This window comes from Sander lucioperca, chromosome 20 (assembly GCF_008315115.2).
Source record: "Sander lucioperca isolate FBNREF2018 chromosome 20, SLUC_FBN_1.2, whole genome shotgun sequence".
Classification (NCBI taxonomy): domain Eukaryota; kingdom Metazoa; phylum Chordata; class Actinopteri; order Perciformes; family Percidae; genus Sander; species Sander lucioperca.
Genome location: NC_050192.1, coordinates 477,944 through 501,894, shown reverse-complemented (window position 1 = coordinate 501,894; position 23,951 = coordinate 477,944). Strand labels below are relative to the sequence as shown.

General features: G+C 41.9%; 1 protein-coding gene across 4 annotated transcripts in view; it reads right to left on the bottom strand.

Moving 5' to 3' along the window:
- lmo3 (LIM domain only 3) overlaps window positions 1-23,951 on the bottom strand; it is a 46,825-nt gene that overhangs the window by 6,773 nt on the left and 16,101 nt on the right. For all 4 annotated transcript variants that reach the window (XM_031288261.2, XM_035996272.1, XM_031288260.2 and 1 more), the window contains exon 3: window positions 1,124-1,249. In XM_031288261.2, coding sequence (XP_031144121.1) covers window positions 1,124-1,249 — 126 coding nt within the window. The remainder of the gene's footprint in view (window positions 1-1,123; window positions 1,250-23,951) is intronic.

Below are 23,951 nucleotides of genomic sequence, written 5' to 3'. Positions count from 1 at the left end.
CATTCTGGTTTGTTCATTCAACTCCATGAACGCTCCCAGGCAGCGTTTCATCATAGTAACATGGGAAGATAGAACCTTTGAGGATCTCCAGAATGTTCCGATGGGTCAGAGGGTTCCCATGACTATAAACAGTAATGTTTTACATACGTGGAGAAAACGTTCTGGGGCCCAGGGTGTAGCAGGTATCTGCTGTGTTCTCTCTGTTTGTGTCTGTGAGTTAATGGCAGGACTGGAGCCAGGTGTCCACGTATCCAGCTGCGTGTCATCAGCCACAATCAACCTCCCTCAGCTCAGCGCCAGATCGTAGACAATACTTCCCAGTTAGTCCCATTCTCTGTTGTTCTCGTTGCTTGTATATATCGTTCACTAACCCTGCCACCTGGACCCGACTCCTGCCACCACTCCACTCCTGCCAAACACGGACACAGGATCCCAAGGAATTGGATTTAACCACACTGGAAACCACTGGTCCTGGATCACTGGACTCTGTCAAGTCCCTGATCTGCCCCTCGGCTTCACCCTGCTCTCCCTCAGACTCCACTTGTGTGTCACTGTGGAACTGTGTTTTGTTGTTTCTTAAACTCCCTTCATGTATGTAAATGAGGAAGGACAGAAGCACTATTACAGTTCAATCCACCACCCCTAACTATGAACCAGACACTGAGTATTATAAGCTTCACAGAGATAGGGCATATTGCAGGGGTGTTGTATAAGATTGCAATAAATTATATCGGTGTACATAATAAAGGCATTGTAGAGAGATTCAGTGAGGAGTTTATTAAACTTTCCCCTGTGCTGTGTCCTGAAATCTTTGACCACATCCTAATGACGACTGATAGGAAGCATACAGTATGTATGGACATGGAGCGGCACCTGTAGCTCTGGGCTGACACCGTTGTAGTAGTGCAGGATTAGAATCACTGTGCCAGATGCAGCAGGTGTCCCTAAGGCCCCGGATGTGTCTTCTTAAGTCACTGGTTAGAGTGATAAATCTCTCATATGGGATCTGTCTTCAACGTTCAGCAGCGCTCGAGATTCACTGCGCTGTGATCTTGCGTTCCCTGAGCAGCCATCTGCCCAGACGCAGGCATGGCGGAGGAGCACGAGCGGCCCAATCACTCACCTCTGATTGCAGAGCTGGCACGCGAAACAGTCCAGGTGGTAGACGTTCTCCTTGGCCCTCATGACCATCTCAAAGGCTGGAATTAGCTTGCTGCAGGCTGCACAGTTCCCCGTTACACCAAACAACCTGAGAGAGACACACACGCACACACACACACACGCACACAGAGAGAGAGAGAGAGAGAAGACACATGATGTAAGTCATTCCCCCAGAACTCAGTACACAACAATAAGCCTGGGAGGTGTCTGTAGCTTAGCTTAACTTAGCTTAGCTTAGCAAGGAAAAGTGACATACACGCAGCGTGGCAAATGTCTTTTTCCCGTTATTACTTTTTATTGGGGCTGCAAAATTGTGTTATCGTCATCGCGATATCAACTGCCGCAATAAACACATGTAACTGTCATTCTTTGTTGGTGGTGTCTTTTATATTTCATTTAATGTTTCATTTGTTCAATAAAAGAAAGCTAGAAATTGTTTCCTTTCATTTGTTTTAAATACAGCTAGCAGTTTGTTTGTATTTTAGCAGAATGAAAGCAGCAGAAAGGCAGATCTGAGTACACTTTAGTATCTATTTATCACACGTACTATCGTTTTCGCAGTATTCAACATTATCGCATAACTTCCTCATATCGTGCAGCCCTTTTTATTTTCAGTTTTTAATCTTGTTTTACTCATTTTTTAGGTGTATGGATCTTCTGGTCATGTTTCCCACTGACTGTTGATTGATGATGTGCCATTTCATAAGGAAGCTCACTGCTGTTGTCCATGCTCTAATGAAAGCTTCAACAGTCCACTAGTTTGAAATAAAACAGACAAAAATCACAGAGACATGAGGTGACTTTTTCCCTAAATGTTTTGGGGACACGGCAGGTAAACACCATGCTTATTTCCAAGACACCTTGAATGTACAGTATCATATTATTTGGAGTCCAGAGTTTGTGAACTTGACTCCCCCACCACTGTGTCCCACCCTTCCATTATAATACAGCCAACAGAATTACAAGAGGCCGAGTGCTAGTGCTGCTTCTCGGAGCGTCTGAAACACGAGAGCGACAGCTGTCAGAGAGATTGTGGTAGACACACTAACATGATCGGCTCTCTGAATCAGTCACAGGAATAGGTTGGACAGAGGCGGGCTGCAGTAGCACAGGGCCACAGCTTGTGCCATAGAAATAGATGGGACAGAGCTAGCACTACTGCCCAGGGAGGAGCCTATTATTTCCTGGCCTGCTCCAGGGACATTAATGGGAGTATTCATTAGGGAGTCAGGGCTGTTACTACACAGCGACCTAGACTATACTAGCAAGGGAAAAAAAATATCTGATAACGAAATCATATAACAAAATAACCTATTAGGCAGACTTCTTGAGGCAGTTTTAGCCGTCGTTGTTAAAATGATAAAACGGCATGCCACTCTCAGAGTCTGTAAGAGATCGCAATCTGATAAATGATCTCAGGGCTTGGGAAATGCAGGGTTGTTTATTAACCTTCAGAAAGTATGTTTCCCAGAGGCAAAGGAAGCAGATAGATTGTGCCCTCATGAATATCTACAGAATTAAGAGCCACTGTCAACACACCTTGAGACAATGAAGGATATCTCTTGTAACATGGTAGGTGGGAGAAAAACAAAGAGGGCCAACTCAACGGATTAGTGCTGACTTAATTAAAAGAATTATGCCTTCTCCTTTGAGCAATCTAAATTTGGATACATTTGTGCTATCTCTTGTCCTTTCTCTTTTTCTGCACCAATGTGCATTGCCGGAAGGCCTTCACATGAAATAGATATTTCATCTATTTCTCTCCTTACAAAGGCGAGTAATTGATCTAAAAAAAAAAATCCTTAAAAAAAGAACAAGAAATGATAGATTCAGTGCGAGATAATGAGCATGAATGTTTGAGCATAACAGCAGCACTTTGTCTGGCATCTTACGACAATGCAGCTGCCTCTTACCGTGCAGGGTCGAACGTCCTTGTTTTCCAGTAATCTGAGTCATTTTCACATAGCCTGCACTCAAGGCTCTGTATTATAAATGACGGGTTTTTGTGTAAAAAAAAAAAAAGTGATGTTTTAAGTTTTCTGCCTGCCAGCTTGAATCCAAACGGTATTCTGTTCCACTGTTCGCCGTGTCTGCTCATGCTCTTCTCCCATCTCTTGCAAATGCAGTGTGGCCTGCCCAGGTGAAAAGGACTGTCACACTTTGCTCTGAGACATTCGGGGTGAAAATCTGCTCTCTGTGAATCTGTGTTTGTGTGTGTTTCCCATCTGGTCGCCACTTTAATCATTTGAACACAGCACGTGAATTACTTAATGTAAAAGGTTTGCACGATGTGCAAGTTTACACATTAAAGAAAGAAAAGGAATGATTTAACATCTTACAGATGGTATGGACAGTATTCTGTAATAGTACCGCGCATTGACCAGAGTAAGATAGATCTGGTATGAGATATGTACTGTATACTGCTGAGATAAATGCCAGCACGGCGTCCCATTTTTCAAAAACAAAAAAATATAAACTAATAATATGAATTTAAATGATGCATTTGAATAAAAGCAATACATATGTAAGTTATAACAGTGAACACAAGTAAGTCTCTTTTAAGTAAGTGGGTAGGAGTGAGTCAACTCTTTTGTGTGAGTCAAGAAGTCCTCCAAACCATACGACCACATAGGTCGTTTGTCACCCCCCCACCCCACAATACGACCCACAGGAGCGTTTCATAAGTGAGCGCCCCTAGTGGTGGCAGGAAATACAACCCACAGGAGAGTTTTCCTCCTCATACCTAAACGTAAGAGTTGTGGTTTTAAACACGTCGTTGACATTGACAAAAACTACTTAGGTTGAAAAGAAGACAATGGTATGGTTAAATACAGTACATTGAGAAATATACTGTAGGCCTTAAGTAGACACCAACATCCATGCTGAGGTATTAGACTCTGAATATGAGAACATCTATTTCTGAGGATATTTTTCAGCAAATACATGCATTGATTTTTCTTACTAAGGAAATGGAATCCGTGTAAAAGACCTATTCAATAAGATACAATACAAATAAAAAATTCCAAAGACCCCCAGGGTTCTCAAACAGAACATCCAAACTCCTAGCTTCTTCTCATCCACTATTCTGCTGTAGAATTCATGCTGTACATTCCTGTGCTACTTTAACCACTGTTTATGACTAAACTAAACTATGACTAAATGACTAAAGACCACATTAATGGGAACAATACCTACAGTCACATTCAAATCAAACACATCTTTGTTAGTGTCTCTACTGAGCTAAAGAAGTGGAGCGGCTGATAACAGTCTACCCAACCTGGATCTGTGGCAGCGCCGGCATGCACCCTGTAGCCTGCCGGCTGGCTGGGCTCTTGTGTGGCAAACACTCTTCAAACCGGCAGCACACAGAAAGCCTTAGCTCACCCTGTGGGGAGGGAAGATGGATGGAGTGTACCTGCCACTCGTCTTTCTCCGCTCCGCCAGTTTGATGCCACAGACGCTAATGGCTCTCAAGGGACGAGGCAAATTAAGCGTGGTTTGGTTGCAATGAATTCAAAGGCACAGGCTCCAATACAATCAGAAGGTGACAGTTTAGAGGCCTTGTGTGCAAGACCCAGGGCCTAGGACTCAATGCTTTCAGCACTGGATTATAATACAATTGGTAATAATTACATACATTTCCAACGCATCTCTCTCAGACTGACAACGGTACAGCTGTCTGCCATATCTAGAAGGCTTCTAACTGTGGGTCTGCTTCACAAAAAGAAAGAAAACAGAATAACATATGTAGACTAGTGGGCTTGACATACACTTCATATCCATGGCTGACAAGACAGCATGTATATTTAAAGAGGTTGAAGATACAACATGAAATTAAAATTCATGCTTTGCTCAAATCTGAATTTGAAAGAGAATAGAGGCAGTCGGTGCCCAATACCTTGTTCTAGTCAAAAAGGCATTCACTGTGCATTACAGCCTGGTACGGCTCAGTGGTACCTATTTGATGAGAGAAAAACAGACACCAATTAAATTATTCCACAAGGCTTTAGCCCAGTGGACCCCAAAACCCAATCTGATGTGCAGGCCTCCGCCCCTTCGAGAGAATGTAGGAGTGGTGTCACGCCAATGCTTTTTTCTCAGCTTTGTCAAGATAAATCCAAAGTACAATGACCGCCCAATTACTGGGGCGTAGGAAGTAAAATGCATTATCCTGGAATATATACATGGAGCTACTGATACTGATACTGTACGAAGGCAAACAAGTCTGTGCTGGAAGGATTAAACATCTCTAAGTTCAAACTGTTTACATGGGAACTATTTTGTATCGAAACTATAGTCCCAATGAAAGTGTCCAGTGGATTATTCTGTGGAGAGAGACACAGATGGGATTCTAGAGAGACATGTGGCTGTTGAATGTTTTAAATGTGATTTTCAATGCTGTTAGCACCAAAGTGAATGTCATTCACCTCTATTGTATTGAGGGAGAAGCAGACAAAATGTAAACGATCTGCATGGATAGATAACAATAGGGGAAGAGGGAAGAGAGATTTTGTGATTTGGGGGAACCAACCCTTTAAAACTAGTTGTTGAACGCTGCCTACAAAACAAACTGGAGTCACAAGGATCAATCAACTCCTCCATCATTCACCTTTTTTGGGGTTATTAAATTTTTTAGAGTGTGTGTGTGTGTGGGGGGGGGGCACTGATACCATGGGTGCATTCAGTTGCCGTTTGAAATTCTGGTGGCGGCTTTGCTCTCCTCCTTCCTCCCCCAACCCGATCTCTTCCATCCCTCCCACCACTTCAATTGCTCCAGCCTCGGCATGCATTCATCAGCTGCCGGATTAGAATTTGTTTCCTCACAAACCATTGATCATCGGCCTATTACTAGGCAAATGACAGTTAATTACCCACTACATTAACCACCGGGACCCGGGGACCGACTCCCTGTGCCATCAGTCAACATGATGAATGTGGCAAGTTCAGTAATGCACGGCCGTTCCCTCGTCCGCCTGCCATGCTGAGAACAACCCCTGGATCTCACTTCCAGGCAACCAGGGAAAATCTATGGCAATCTGCATAATCACAGGCTCAGGGTTAATAACAGACAAATGATTCGTTGCATCTCAACACAGGCTTTTTTAATGGGACTGCGCTTTGTCCATTTGATGAGCCACGCTGGTGTCCCACTTGGAAATTAATCACAGTGAGAAGCTAACATTTGGCTGTGCAAACAAGAGTCTGTCCATTCAAGGTACAAGAGAGGTAAGACATACTAAATATGGTTTGCCCATCAATACTTCATCTCAAGACAATCTTGACATGAGCAGAAGAACAGAAACAGAAAAGTAGGGCTGATGTGCACTGTGGCAGTCGGGGGAGGGGAGACCATTAAAGGTGGCAGATGTAATCAGACTTGTGCGTCAATTTTGACCGCCCTGCGTGTGTGATTGTCAGTGATTAACCAACTCTGGGGGCAAAATTATTTCAATTACCACAGGCATGACCTGGGAATTGTCCCTGGGATAAGATTTTCCTCCTTGAGTGCCCCGACTTGCCTGACTGCCGGCTCTATCAGTTCTCATCTGCACCTGGACTCTGATATCCTAATGATGAATTATGGCCTGCTTTCTGAGAGACTGCAGACCATAGTGAGGAACATTCCCCTGAACTGTCAGCCTGAAGAGCAGCAGCAGAGTGCTACCTAATTAGCTCCTATAGAAACTCCTCCAAAAGGTCGAAAAACACTCACCATTTTAGGTTCCACCATTGCACGCTTCTCTGAAACTGTAAGAAGAGATAAACTACTGGTGGCAGTCCTGTCCTTAGTTACTATCATCAAATGTATTTTTATTTTTTTAAAGCAAACCCAATCCTAAACCATTACAAGATTATTCCTTATATTTAACCTTCAACCCCCTCTCCAAAATCTACTCACAACTAACATAATTCTTGGTCAAAATACCAAAGTTCCTCTGTCCTTAAACGAGAAATAACTCTTTAAAAAAAAGTCGGCTTTAAACAAAGTAACCAGGAAACGGCTTTCAGCTGTTTTTTTGGCAGGGATGTGTTTGGGTCCATTTTGAAGTGGGTGTAATGAAAGATTTTAAGCCCCGCAGGAGCCAGATGTGCAGTTTGATAGGCACTTCCCTACGCCAACCCACCTGCAATCCCAAGCTGGGTGCCAGGCTGTGGCACACCAGCCCATAATTATCTGCACCAAACACGCACAGTCCCACGAGTCATTGCTCTTCACAGCTAATTTAGCTAATCTCAACTGGAGGGGACGGTCCAAAAAAATGATGTGTCCAGGCGACTGAACTGAAGCATTTTAGTTCAAATGAAAATACCAGAGTTGTGTCCTGCGTGGAGACAAAATGGTGGCCATATTATTCAAGGAAAGTGAGAGAAAAGCAAACGTGTATGTGTCATTTCGTATGTATTTTCAAACATTAATAACTAGAACAAGGTTTTGGAAAATACTGAAAGAGAATGGAACCAGTGCTGCGTTTGCCAATTTGAAAAACATGGCACTTAAAAGGAGGCCTAATTCTATATCCAGTAGTGAATGAATCAACAACAATGTGTTAGTGCACTATGTTGTAGACTTGACATTGACTTCTGCCTGCCTTTGTCATTGACAAACTAACTTTACTGTAAGCAGGTGCATCTCACAAAGTCAGCAAACAGCTTCCCCACAATGTTTCCATCGGTGGTGGCGAATCCAGACCTGCTTCCTCACATTACTTCTCCGATGGTTTGGTTTCATGGTTATCAGTTCAGCAGAGTTCAGGAGGAGAACAGTAGCCTAGTCTACGTATAAGACATCAGTGCATGTTAGCAACCTCCCACACACACACACACACACACTGAATTATAAGGCATAGCCTGTTGCACTTGAGTACAGTGACCAAAAAGCGTTTAATGTCCCCTTGGTTATTGTTTTAGGACAGACCTGAGAGATTGTAAACCTTTAAGAACTCAATTACAGCAACTCAATACTAATAAGATTGTTACAGTGTGAGGTTTGGGATTAGTTAGCCATGTTCATCACCTTGAGTGGGTTTTACCTATCCTTTAATGGTAGAGCTGCTTTATTTCGGTATTAGAAATGACAAGACTTAACAGCTTCCTTCCCATATCATATTGGCTATATTTCAAATGCAGGCAAAATTATACTGTCATTGAAGGCCTGTCATTTATTCCATAAAATGACATTCTTTCTGTGCTTCTTTCAGGAAACAAAACAAAGGCACCCCACTTGACCTCCCCTTAAGGAAATGTGACCCCTCTCATTGGGACAATAAAGTGCTGGAAGGAAACATAGCCTCTAGTTCATGTGACCCTCCTTCAGACTCAATTGCTTGTGATTACCGGTGCCCAGTTTGACCCCTTAGCATTTTCAGATTACATGTGAAAAGCCCAACTTAATTACAGGAACCTCAGAACACAAGCATTTGCGAGCTCTGGCATTATTGCTGTGGTAATTGCTAGACGTGTGAAGTGAATTGTGGTGTTGGGAGGTTAATGGCAACCAAGCTTTCCTAAGCACAACATACCAATTATAGGGTGCTTTCAGAGCTTATAACTTCTATGTGCCATTTAATTTAGCTGCAAACTGAGGTGGAAGCTTCTCAGCTTCTCATTCAACCATTAAGAGACACAGGCAAATATAACCAATGATTGAGAATTTAGAAATGAGTGATGTGTCACCCTTCACTTTAGTGGAAGAACACGCACACAAAAAAACATAACCAGCAACTTCCTGTTGTTGTTTGTAGCTTATAATCAGATCCATTGTCTGGTCTGGTTCACTTTCAACATTTGCAAAAATAATTCTTCCTCAAAAAACAGTTTTAACAGAACGGCAGTTCAACATTGTTTTCATTAATTTCCTTGGCTTTTACATAACCCTAACCCTAAGTGTGTAATAAGACACTGCATGTAGGATTTTAGAGAGGTGAACATTTTCATGTGGCAAGTGGAGAGAAATTTGTAGAATTTAGTGACAGAAATCATATTTACTGCATTTACATACAATTATATCCACCTAGAATAAACATGATCAAATTGGTTATGATGCGTTTTCACAGCAGTAGGCCTGCAAATAATGCTATGAGCATTGTTGTTAGGCTCTCAATTAGGGGTGTAAGAAAAAATCAATACACTTGAGTATCGTGATATTTTATTTTGCAATACTGTATCGATTTTCAAAAACACTATCTTTTTTTTTTTTTTTGTTTATGTGCAAAAATATTCATGTAAGACAGTGGTTGACCTATGCTGAGATGCACCACTAGTGTCCTTGCCAACAGTGCCTAGCAGTGCCTGACTTTTTGCTAGAAGCTAACAATGTAGCTATGGCTGAACTTTTCCTACTTTAGCATATAACATTTGCTCACTCACTCCTAATTTTCACCGGTTGCAGAACGGCTGCGGAACGGCTCTGGAACGGCGGCGGAGTCATTAGGTTTCCATTAAAGTCAATGTGTGTATTTCCACTGACTGCGGAACGGCTGCGTTCCGACTCCGTCCCAGCTCCAGTGATCCGCAGCCCTCCGGAGCAGATACGCAGAGCTTCTATTTTTGGCAGATGCCGGAGAGCTCCGCAGCAATTCAGTAAAATTCAGATTGTGCGGGACAGGAAATCGAGCACAGAAACAAAATAAAAATCCGGCTCATTTTCAAAATAAAATACACCGTGCTCACGGCGGATCATATTTCCCTGCACTACACCTTGAAAACACAGCTCAGAGTAGTTTCCCCTCTACTCCTCTGGATGGAAACAAACTGGTGGTGGTTTTGTGGTTCTATTCTACGTGAATTCGCGAGATCTCATGGGTCCTCGTGACATCAGCTGTCAGTCATGGCCGCAGCTGCTCCACAACAAATCTGGACCTAGTGGGTATTGACGGATGGCGGAGCACGGAGCCGTTCCACATTCGTTCCGCAACCGGTGGAAATTAGTACCTGTGAACCACAATCCCAAACTGGCAGTTTGATTTTCTGTGTACTGAATTGTTTCCCTAAAGTAAACTTCTTTGACTTTTATGCACATCATGTCTTTTTATAAATATTAGTTTTTCTAAAATTATACTTAAAAAAAAAATCCCAGTATATCGCCTTACGCACAGTATCGAAATATATTGCGATATATTGAATCGTGACCCATGTATTGTGATACGTATCATATCGCCAGATTCTTGCCAATACACAGCCCCTACTCTCAATTAGTTTTTCTTAATGTATTGGTAAATTCTTTGGAGTATATAAAGTCAGAAAAAGTTAACAAGTTGACATCCTCAAATAGCTTTCTTGGTCAGACCAACAGCCTGTTTACAACCCAAAAACATTCCTAAACATGGACATGGAGCCGAGAGAAGCGTCGAGGACCACACCACGTTGCCATTAATCAATTAGCAATACTGCTGCTGATTACTTTTCTATCATTTAACTTATCCAGTAATTGACTCGTCGTTTTCAGATCTAAAGGCTCTCTAACAAAAAATAAAAACACATTTTAAATTTCTGTTAAATTAGTAAATGTGATACAGCGGCATGGTCATCGGTCCAGCAGAAAGCCACGGAGTCAGCAAAAACAAAGAGCTTCAAACAACGTGTTAGTGCTAACTAGCAGTAAAGAAATATATTGTTTAGCCTACTTTTCTTTTATCATGCGACATTGCATTGCAAAGCAGATGAACTCTCCAAACATTTTTTCTTTCAAACATTTTTCTTTCAAATGTTAGAACATCTCAATAGTCATATCATTAAGTATCAAATGCATCCGTGCCTAATGACTGAGTTCATCTGGGTATCACAGTGTGGCATTATGCACAGGAACACCTACATTTCCTGGGGAATAATGGCTCTTTATTGTTCCAAAAACGTGGCGATGAGGCAAAAATGTGTGAAAATGAAGCCAGCCAAGCTGTGGAACAAAGGAGATCTTGATAATGAATGGACCAAGTGCAGCCAATCAAATTAATGAGAGCCTACCAAAGACTCAGCTCTGGCCAAACATAAATGTGGAAAAGCATTAAAGTGTGAGAAGCTTTGTGTAGCACTGCTGTAGAGCAACCCTGAGCAGTTTGTGTTAGAGCAGCTGGAGCAAGACTAAGCATCATTAAGAGCACTTGTCATGTCAGAGAACAGGACCACTGGGCTTTGTGGAAATCAGGTTTAGAACAGATGCAGCCCTGACATGACTTTCTGAAGGTTACCTCGAATCTGATCTCAATATGCAATACTTGACTTAACCAGGCTTCAAAATCAAAATTAGCACCATCTACCAGCCAAATGACAGTCTATTGAATGGCTGGTAGAATTTGAACATTCCCTAGCCATGGGGCTGTCGAACAAAAAAGTTAATGTGAACCCTGGACTTAACGAATACTATTATTTTTAGTCATAGTTTTATTATCTGTATTGGTACTATAACTATATATATATATATATATATATATATATATATATATATATATATATATATATATACATATATGCATACACTTTATTTAATCAGGAAATCACATTGAGATGAAGATTTAATGTACAAGTGAGACCTGAGTACAAAAATGAAAAATCAAACAACAACAAAATACAATCAAATGAAAATAGGAAAGTTTTAAATATCAAGACAGCAGTATGCAGGCTTAATTGGATAAAACATGTATAAAATGATTTCATACAAATAAGTTAAGAATGCAAAAATGCAAAAACCCATTTATAAAAAAGTGCATTTTAAAATGACATTGATGCAATTGCAATTGCCACTGTTCATCATACCAACTGCTATAATTATTATGAATCATATTTCTCCATATCTATATATCTGTATCAGTGTCTCTGTGTCCGACCGGCAGCATCAGATGCCCGCCCACCAAGATCCTGGTTCTGTCTGAGGTTTCTCCCTAAAAGGAAGTTTTTCCTCACCACTGTCGCACCAAATGCTTGCTCTTGGGGGTGGGGGGGAATTGTTGGGTCTTTGTAAATTATAGAGTGTGGTCTAGACCTACTAATCTGTAAAGTGTCGTGAGATAACTCCTGTTGTGATTTGAAACTAATAAATTGAATTTATATTCATTAAAACCACGCTGACAAATCAAGTGATTTTAATTTAAACTAAAAATCACTCATACATCTAACCTAATATCTGTGTACTAGAGGTTTCCTCAGCTTTCAACCAACTTTCAAAGTCTTTAATAAGGAGAACGATAGGAGCAAGCTCAATTACTTCAATACTGGCATGTTTTGAAATATATTTACTATGTAATTATGTGACATCAGTTTCTAGGTGAGCAGTAACCTTGGTATCTGCTCTCTGACATCCAGTGGTCAATGCTGTGGTGTTGTGTTATTTTTCCATCTGAATGGGGTCATTCAGCCTTAGTTTTTTTTAAAAGCTCTCTACAATGTTGATGCTAAGTACAGCTAAGTGATTAATGCTGTGGTTTTGGTCACCATTTCCATATTCTTTGCTGGTATGTACTACTTGACCTTTTTAAGAGCTTCTTCAAATGTGAAACCTGAAGACAACCAGAATTCTAACAACGCATCTGCAAATCGCATGATCAAATGATGATCAGTTTAGACAGATTTTTGTTCAGTTTTCAGGGTCTTGGCTTGGGCAACCATCCTGAGATGATGCCTTCAAACAGTTTGAGCTAACACTGTGCTCAGGTGTGTCTGTAGATAGCTCTGCATCAGCCAGCACAGAGTGATGCAGGGCTGCATGTGCCAACGCTGTCAGGTAACTTAATGAAGATGTTAATTCCTTTGCTGAGTGACTTGTTTGTTAATGTGCTCTGGCCAAGGGCACAGCAGTGTGTAGCATTAGCATTCCTCTCTTTCTTTAGGCTTCCTCATGAATAACTCGGGCTGTTAAAATTGCCCGCATTTACATCTCATTTTACACAAGCGTAGCACAGTGACTGCGCCTGGCTCGGCTTGGTTACGCAAGCCGGCCTTTTCCCTCCTCATTGTGGCGTGTGTTATCACAGAGATTCAGGTTCCACGCATCACAAAGCATCTCACTCCTCCGTTCTGAGCACTGTGGTTATCATGAAGGAGAGCACAGCATCAAACACATCATATTATGTTCCCAAAGCTTTGCACTAGGAAAACAACAGGAGCCTGAGAAGAGCTTTTCAGCGCTCTGCCACATGATGTTTGTACTAAAAGACGCTTCACAAAAGGATTCTATCATAGCATGTTCTCTCAGAGTCAGCCCAGAATACCCTGCCCAGCGCTGATCCTGCAGAGATGTGGGCGCCTGGATCAGGGCTGGCTGTGCGGGGGGGGGGCGCACAATAGTGTGTATGGCAGTTCCGCTAGGCCGCCCACTAATTGAGAAGTCGCTCAGGGGTTCAGCGCAGGCCTCACAGCTCTGCCTATAGCATCCAAGTAACGGCTGTAAGTGGGGCTGACACCAACCAATCAGCATGTTGAAATCCTGTTTTCCACAGTGCCCCCCCACACACCCCCCACACACCCCCCCCCACCCACACACACACACACAAACACACACACCACTCACTGTTCTAACAGCTGCAGCCAGCACCAGTCTCCTCTCCTACTTGATCTCCATAAAGGCGTCATTAAGCGGGGGGGGGGGCAGAAAGCCTGGCTTAAGCCCACCTCGTCTACACACACCAACACACTAACTGCTCACAGTAACAGCTCTGGCTCAGCATACAGGTCTTTCTATTTATTCTGAAATAAAAAGCAGCGGGCCTGCAGCGAAAAGTTGAGACAGACTCAAGTTTTGGAGAAACGCAACCCAGCGTCACATAACGGAGATCAGACTTGTCGGAGTGGTTTGAGGTGGTGTGAGAGTCCCGTAGAGGAAACAGTACCATCTCTGCCTCTATCTCTGCCACAAGAAAGATTTAAAAACACCAAACACAAGCTCTGAACTGCCCGGGAGTTTGTGGAACAGCTGACTGTTTCCTGCTACAACAAAGCACTCGCTGTGTCTCGCTCCTTTCCTTTTCTTTCTCTCTCTCTCCTGTGAAATGAAGCTGCCTTCAAGTGCGGTCAGAAATGTCAAAATCTATAAATGACTTGATGGAAAACAGTAATTATCCACAATACAGTGGACATGGCCTCACTGCTGCAAAGGGACATGCACTTGTCTTTTCTGTCTCTGGACATATTCTAATCCACAACTAATGAAATACTAATCCACTTACTATTGAGGCTTCAGCCCACAGCCATCACTGGAACACCGCACCAGCCAGCCTCAGCTGATCCCAGAGCAACCAGCCCTCAGCTGATCCCAGAGCAACCAGCCCAGCCCTCAGCTGATCCCAGAGCAGCCAGCCCTCAGCTGATCCCAGAGCAACCAGCCCAGCCCTCAGCTGATCCCAGAGCAGCCAGCCCTCAGCTGATCCCAGAGCAACCAGCCCAGCCCTCAGCTGATCCCAGAGCAGCCAGCCCTCAGCTGATCCCAGAGCAACCAGCCCAGCCCTCAGCTGATCCCAGAGCAGCCAGCCCTCAGCTGATCCCAGAGCAGCGGAGGCCTCAGCTCTACATCTACAGCTTGCTGGATCCTCACAGAGCTGCTAACACACACGCAGAAGTTAAAGGTCACACCAGATGGGGAGTGTTTGACTAACGTATATCTCCCTTCTCTGCTCCAACCTCCTAACTCCTACCTCCTCTGCTCCTAAATCCTGCCATATTAGTCATGCATGGCCGCATTTGATCCCGCACGCCACAACACATGCTTTTGTCATTTGGAGCAATTCAGCATCAATAGTTGAAAACCAAAATGTGTGCAGGTCCACAGGGAGAACGTTGAGTCCCTCCACCACACTAAACCTTCCAGAAGGGAGGGGCATTTATTTAGCTTTTGGACCATGAGAGTGTGATTGTATACAGGCTGGAAACTGTGGATGATTCCCAAACACAGAGCCCTGAAACCAAACGTATCCAATGCCAAAGGCTGTGGGCTCTTATCATCCTCTCACATGCCTGCAGAAGAGAGGTGGCAGCCAAACCTGTGGCAGCGCTGCAGCCAGCATGGGACCGCACACACTCCTCACAAACACAGAGCTGTAGACATGACAGCCAATCACAGCTCAGAGTTCAGCAGGGAGGCGACGGGATCACACTATGGACACCCAGCCCTCTAATCTGTCCTCTTTTGTCATTCCTTAATCATTTGAAAACCTAACATTGGTCCCAGAGTTTGAAAAGGTTCTAAATACCCAGGATGCATTTGTCCTCAGTATGGTGCCTTGGAAATTGGGTGTGTTTACTCTGTCCAAAGGTTTTAAAAATTGTTTTTAGACTGACAATTTAATCCAGTTTGATTGTTTAAAAATATATATAAACGTTAAGTAAAATATAATAAAGGGAATAAAGTTTAAAGAATTTAAGTCATGGAAGCTTCAAAACATTTCAGTAAATCCATTTTTGGGCCTTGATTACCTCACTTTCCTGCACTACGTATGTTGTTTGCATATCTGTGTATTTTTATACTCATGTGTAATGATCAAGCATATTTCTATTTGTTTCTATTACACTTTTTTTTTTAAATTCTAATCTTAAACAAACAAATCTTACTCATTCTCGTCTCATATTTCTTTATTTCATTTCTTCATTTTGCGCCAAAGAAATGATGAATTGGTTAAACTCTAGGGCTGCAACTAATGATTATTTTCATAGTCGATTAATCTGTCGATGATTTTCTCGATTAATTGATAGTAGTTATTTGATCTATAAAAATGTCAAAACATGGTGAAAAATGTGGATCAGTGTTTCCCAAAGCCTAAGAGGACGTCCTCAAATGTCTTGTTTTGTCCAAAACTCAAAGATATTCAGTTTACTGTCACAGGAGAGAAGAAACTAGAAGATAATCACATTTAACAAGCTGGAATTTGTTTTTAATAAAAAAATGACTCAAACGATTGATCGATTATCAAAATAGTTGGCGATTAATTTAATAGTTGACAACTAATCGATTAATCGATTCATCGTTGCACCTCTATTAAACTCGGATTCTTACTCTGCTAAATAATATTGCCGTGAAGTGAGGGGAAAAAAAAATCTTTTCTCAATTGTAAATCGACTTAAGAGGAAATTGAAGGTGAGGATTCTGGAGGTTAACCATGGCCACAGACAGAACACAATCACTTCAAATACACGTTCCCTCAACCATTCTAACTGAAGTCTCAAACATTTTGCTTCTTGTCTATCAAAGAACTTCCCGCATAGCAGATTAAAAACGGGCAATACTTGAGACCCAAACCTCTCGTTAATCTGTAAAGCCTGCTGGATCATTGCCTGAGAGGAAAAGGAAGGAGGGCGAGTCATTAATATATGCATGGAAATGACCTGCGGCAGTCCCCATAAAGAGGGTCCTGCAAAGGTCAAATAGCCTCCAAACTGCAGTAGAGTTTAATTAAAAAGACAAAGAAGAGCATCATTTCGGAGAGGACGGGCACAATTACTGCTCGCTGAGGGAAGCTGGGCTCAGGCTCGTTCAGAAGGCCGTGTTCCCCTTCCCATAAGGCATGGCGCCATCTTCCCATCCCTTTGATGTCAATATAGAGCATTTATTAGGGCCATAAAGGTTAATCTGGAAGGAGAGAGGATATCAAATAGTCGGGATGAGGAGAGAAATCCACACAAGCTACCACTGTGGAGGGGGAGTTACATTCAGCCTGTGGCGGTAATGGAGTTACCAACATCAACTTCTACACTGGGAGAAATGAAATGAAAACCTTGAAAACAATTGAATGCTGACACTTAGGCGCCCGTGACCAGAGTGGGCTACAGCGGGTTTCAGACATTTAAAAGGCTTGATTTGCTTGAATGGATTTAACGCAATATGAGTCAATATTCATTAGAAAGAGGTCTGCGTGGTCAGAGGGGTTCCTGACTGGGACGGCCACATGATTTACAATATTACAAAGCAGCAGGAGATGATGGATGTGTTCAATTGCACGAAGTAACTGACTCAATGAATTTTTCATTACCCTGGTTGATGTGTTTGGGACACTGAATTAGATAAGGCCAGTGATGAAAGCCAGAGCTGCGGCTGTGTACAGGAGGATCTCAGCACTCGGAAACACTAGGCTGTCCATGGGGACTGGTAGGCTAACCTACACTATCAGGACTGAGACAAGGCTCATGGTAACACTGAATTAGCCTCATGTTAACACTCAGAAAAGACGGGCTATTGTTCTTGTGTCTCCGGGAAGTAAAGATGGTGGGCAAAAGTATGCTTTAAGGATACTGACGTTGCTTCTATTGGACTCCCTCCAAATTGTAGACTTGGATTAAGAGACACACCAAATTGTTGGAAATGTAAGACAGAGGACGGCCAATTACTTCATGTCCTATGGTCCTGTGATAAGGTCCAGGAATTTTGGACCAGGATACATGATAACCTAAGTCAGATTGCAGAGACCCAGGTTCCATTCAGCCCAAGATTATTTGTTCTGGGAGATGGGTCAATCCTAAGCGGGATGGATAAGCACATAAGAAGCAGGGTCCAGACTAGTTTAATGATAGCCAGACAGATTATTCTGAAAGTATGGAGGAACGAAGGGGTTCCTACAATCAAAGAATGGGGGTAGTACCTAAGCTCAGTGGAGGGCTCCTAGGATGCCATGTACTGGGGATAGACATATGCGTGCCTTGTCTTACATTTTGTATTGGGAAGTCAAGGAGGTGGGGGGGGGGGTTCAGCTGAGGAGGTGATGTGTCCATGTCGTGAGTTGTATGTTTTGTGTTAAAAATAAAATAAAATGTTAATCATTAAAAAAAAGGATACTGACATCACTCAAGAGAAGTGTGAATGATCAGGCAGGAAACACGAGCGGTCACATGATCAGACAGTTTGGAATCAAACCAGCATTTCATGGAGATGATCTAAAGCACTGAGGAAGTCAAAGTGAAAGGGAGATCACCTGTAAAGTTGCCAGGCATCCCTCAGTACACAGCAGAAGCAGAATGTTTGCCTGACCTTTGTTAATAAACTGTCTGGTTGTGTGACTGCTTCTATTTCTTCCAGTTGGTTTCACTATTTCACTTGGTGAGAACAATGTTTACAGTACAGTCATCACTGATAGAAATGATGGGAATAACTACCAAAATAAAACTTGGTTTGAACTGGGATTTGTGTCATCTGTAGTCTGGGAAAACCCTGACGAATAGGGTTGGGTACCGAAACCCGGTTCCACTATGGATCCGGTTCCTATGCAAACGGTAGTATTCGGACCGGATTAGAACGCAAATTTCGGTTCCTCATTTTGGTTCCGACTGAAATATTTTCCCTCTGTCGCTCCAGACAGCGGCAGACGCTTTTTTCTTTCTCCCTTTTACGCCGAGTGGTGCACGTGCCCGCTCGCGACTCGCGGTGTGAAGCGCGTGTCCGCGCTATTCCCCCGACGTGCACTCTACAATCACAGCTGATAGACGGCTTTTTGTACACGCTCCGAAACGGACGTAAAAATATCACCCTTTCTCTGTAGTCTACCGTTAGCTAGCTATCGTAAATGTAGGCTACTTTTAAAATAGCATATTTTCCCTCTGGGCTCACCAAAACGGACGTAAAGGCATATTAACCATTCACTGAACGTGATCGCTAGTAAACATATTACACTCTGCTAGTCTATCGTTCAGGACAAGACCCTGTAGTCTGGTGGTGGGGGACTCTGCCCTTTCAAACTCCTCCCTGTGTGTCCAGGCCTCTTGGACACCACCTGAGAGAGGTTTCTCCTGTGCAGGACCTGCCATAAGTCAGGAGGGGTGTAGTATCTCACCAGAGAAGCAAATATGGTAATTTTTCTGCAAAAGAACTGCTAAAGTTTGAAGCTGGTTGGCATACCAACTCAACAACATTTATTTAGTTCTTACTTGTTAATAGTGTAACTGGTATTTGTTAAATTATTGTAGTTATGTGTTAGGTGTTGTAATTTCCCCTTGCGGGATTAATAAAGTATACATTATTATTATTAGGTGACTTAGGTTTACTTATTATATATTTAAGTACTTTAAAACGTTAATATATTGTTAAATTTAAATAATTTTCAATTTTAAAAAAACTCCATAAAAAAAGCCTTTCTTTGATGTCATTTTTCAGTTTTTCAAGAATCGGTTTAGGAATCGGTTAGGAATCGGAATCGTTTTAAAAGTACCGGTTTGGCATCGGAATCGTAAAAATCCAAACAGTACCCAACCCTACTGACGAACCTCCGGTAAATTTGAGATTTGCTCTGCAAGTCCGTCTGACCAAGAGCCCATTCAAGCCCATTTCCAATTTTTCCAAATCGAGGCACCAATCACAACCGTTGAGGCGGGCTTTACATGATGACGATAGCGCAGCGACGGCGAGCAGCTTTTTGTTTACATTCAACATGACGGCCACCGCACCGAAGCGCAGTAACCCATTGATGCCGTTGCCACTGCTACATCGCCCGGATCATGATTGGTTGAAGGACTATCCAATTGTGTACAGAGGCATTTGAGCGGCGTCCGTTGGTGACGCCTCTTTAGAAAAGGGCTGTGAATGAACCTTCCCCAGACCCACTCTCAGTTACAACTGAGAAGGATCTGCTGTCAACCAGGCTATGTCATCCGACCATCAATTAACATTCATGTCATGTCTGTGACGTCGGACGGTTCGCCGTCCATTAATACCTGACAATGGACACCTCGTCGGGCATTGAGCCTTACTTATATGACATTGTGTCACTGAAACTAATTTGTGACTAAGTCACACACTTTAAAAAGTGAGAGCAATTGAATGACAGAAATATAATTGGATTTGGACATGAGTTATCCAGCTGCTCTGTTACCCCTAACCTGAGACTCTTCAATCAAGGTGTGTTTTCAATCCAACAATCTGATATGGGTACAAATATTTATTTAAAATGGTGTTTTAGGACAGAGAGCAAAGCAAATTCTAAATCTATTTGCACAACATATGAACCTATTACATTGTGATGCGCAAAGTCTCGGAATGAGCTTTTTTTTTTTACTCAAATGAAAACATTTTCAATGCATGTAGATCTCTCTGTGCACTGACTTTATATAATGTGCATACAGCATCACAGTAATGATACAAAGAACATTTTGAGGTAGATTTGCCCTGACGTTTCCCTTTGTATCGTCATCATTACTACACAGATACCTCTAAGGGAGAAGACGTAACCTGCTGGCAGCTCTGCTAAAGCTGTGTGATCTGAAAGCTTGGAGCCTCAGAACTCTTCCAGGAATATGTGGCTGTGAGGAATCAGCAACGACTGGCACAAAGTGAAGGCTGCACACACACAGTCCACTATACTGCCCAACCATTGGACCAAAGGCCTGATGTCATCGCCAGCTCAGAACCTCTGCTCACCCTCGCCAGCAAGAGAACCCAAACTGATCACTGATAGTCACCCATAGAGTGGACCTTGACATCCAAAAACCAGAAAACCAACCAGTACAATAATATTTGTCTAATTAAATCAAGCTAATTGCCAGCACTATGCATATCTGATGTTATAGAGGCAGTTGTTGCTGGATGTTAGTTCGGTGCATAGAGGAATTTTTGGCGGCCCCCAAAGAGGTTTTAGCCAGCACCATAGGAAAATCACCAGCACCAAAATGGTAAGAGCTGAGAATAAAATTCAAATCCTCTCTAAATGTGTTTAAGAGCAATTTACCAAACAACAGTTGAACAAGCAGAACATAAACCTGAATATGAGAGCTAACCTCAGTTTTATCGGCCAGCTGTAACGGACTATCCCGGTGATTTATATAAATATGATTATTGTTTTTCTTAATCAGTTTTGTTAATTGGGTTACATTTACTCAAGCATGATATATATTGTTTATCAAATTGTCAGAAATAACAGGAAAATGCAAAGATTTCTGTCAAATAAAGTAACCCAGACTTGTTTCTTTTACGCGGACCGATCATGCTTACTGCCGTAGGTAGCCCCCCCCCAAAGGCCCATGCAGAGTCAGGAAAAATCCTGTTAGATTCAATCACTGTGTTTTCCAGTAAAATAATCATAAAATATGACAGTGGTGTTACAAGACACTTACTCCATTCAAATTGAATCCCTATAACTTCTCAAATACAGTAGTGAGACCATGCCATTTTTATGACTGCTGTTAGGCTACTTACTGTCAGTGAACCCCAACCCTTTCTGCACATATGTTTCACGTTAAAATGGGCACAATCCCTTCCATTGGTATTCTTTCAATGTGAACCATCTGCAGAGCCGGTTGAGTTCCATTGACAGTAGATTAGAGGCATGAAAAAACAAATGGCAGAGCAGAATCTTTAGCTTCTTTAAGTTAGTAGTTGTTATTACCATCTGGTTTTTAATATTTCAGCTACATAAAAGGTCCTCATCCTGCAGCACGGGGTCAACAAACAAAATTCAATTATGTTTTCGGTTGGGTTTGTCCGCTTGGTTGGTTTGTCTGTCTGTCAGCAGGATTAGAGAAAAAAACCACTGGCCTGATCTTCCTGACACTTTTGTTAACATTGCAAGATTTGTGCTACGTTTAAGTGGCGTCAGAATAATCGGAAAAAATGAGTTCCCAACTGGTAAAATTCACACTGCATTAACCTGAAAATTTGTACATACAGTATCTTTTGTGGCTTTGTACCAGTTTTTTACTTTCTATTTGAATAAAACTGCACTGCACAGATGTAGATCAGTCTTACCAAATTATCCTATTTTCATAATTAATACATATGTCTTATTTTCCTGGGTCAAATTAAGCCTTCTTTGTCACTGCTTTTTAGTCATGTTATAATCATGGCCATCTACTAAAAGGGAAGTCATAGTAAGAGTTAACTTAAAGAAGTTAGAACTTTCTTAGCTGCTTGTGATATTTTAAGAGTCACTATCATTAAATTTGACTATTTCAGACAAAATCATAAGAAATGTGAAGGTGCACCATGCAAGAGATACATACATCGTAAAAAAAAAACTGAATATTAAAAAGGTACTTGAATGAATAGAAAGGGAAGGCAAACATTCAGTTCTTTTACCTCTGTTTCCTAAACTTCAGGAAGCTATACCTTTAAGTGAAATCATATGTGAAAACAAAGACTCTTTTGTACACAAAAGTGTTCATTCATTACACAGTATGTGGTTCCATCTCTGCTCTGGGTACGCACCGAGCTGTTTGATTCTCAGGGATCGAAGAGTTAACAGAATGAATAATCACTGTAAGAGCCTGAACCATCGGACTCTCCTCTCACTGACCGTGTGCTCCCCAAAACCAACAGGACGTTGTAATGCAGCGATGTTAGGCCTTTACGCAGAGGCACAGACAGTAAATATGAAGCTGTAGGTCTGATAGCTACATGGTGAGAATCAGCCCATTCCATTCCTCAGCACAGATCAGATCACATCATGACATAATAGACCACGCAGTGAACCTTGACCCCACCAAAAACCCATTTCATTTGGAGAGATGGAGGGGTGAATCGTGCCGTACTGTCGAGGACGTTAAGCTAGATTTGTGATGCATGCAAACTGAGAGAGGCTTAACCCTCCTGTTGTCCTCGGGTCAAATCTGACCCATTTTCAAAAAGTTTCTATATCAGAAATGCGGGTTTCTTTCTACCAAATTTTAAAACAAAATAACGTGGATGGTTCCATACGACGCTCTTCAAAAGTTAAATAAATGATCAATTCACTACTTTCACTGAATTTGGGTGTTTTGTTCAATTTTATAGCATGTAAAGAAAAAATGATAATAGAACGTTGAAACACATAGGAAAAAATTGTAAAAAAAAAAAAAAACACCGAAAAACGGACAAAAAAAACTTCGAAAAAAGTGACAAAAGTGTCGAAAAAGACAACCAAAACGTTTTTAAATTTTTTAACATTTTGACCCAGAAAAACTGGTCGACGGGGAAGACAACACAAGGGTTAAATAAAACCTGGAATCACTGGAATTGTTGGGTCCTTGTAAATTATGTATATTATATATGAGTGTGGTCTAGACCTACTCTATCTGTAAAGTGTCCTGAGATTATGATTTGACTATAAATACAATTGAATTGAATTGAATTGAAAAGGTTAGTGGGAGGAAACTGCAGTCCCATATTCCCCTCTGCTAAAAGAAATCTGAAAGATACAGCAACATGTGGAATTCATATATATATATATATATATATATACTCTATGAATCATGCTGTAAAGCACTTTCAGGGTGCAAAACACTGTCCTGCTTTAGACTGTATTTACTCCTAACTGCTGACATTTAGACCGTGCTCTCAAACCTTAATCACAGCCACTGAATGTTCCCTGGAACTAGACGGGGCTGCTGCAGCTGAATGTAGGGGCTGCACGATGTGAGGAAACTATCTAACTGCGATTATTTTGACTGATATTGCAATTGCGATATGATTCACGATATTGAAGGGAATGATCATGTTTGTATCATTATTCTCATTTTAAATCTTACAAATGATTGAATAAAATGATTATAGTGGGATTAATGCAAGGATCTGTACCAAACAAAGTGTGTTTTCTTTAGTCTGTAGGATAGGATTTGTCTCTGCAGCACCACAATACTTCAGTCAGAATGGTTTGACACAGATTTTGCCTTTAACAAATATTGCGCCCCTCTGTGATTTGGACAATGCACTAGTCCATATTGTGATTTCGATAAAATTGCGATTAATTGTGCAGCCCTAGCTGAATGGCTATAAAACCCCAGAAATTCCACTAACTAGAGATGTCCCATAATTTGACTGCTGATTAGCATTTCTCCCATTTTCATCTCTGCCCCCCCCCCCCTGCCATCAGAAGTTTAACGACAAAGCAGGGTGCAGAGAAAGAGACCTATTCATATTC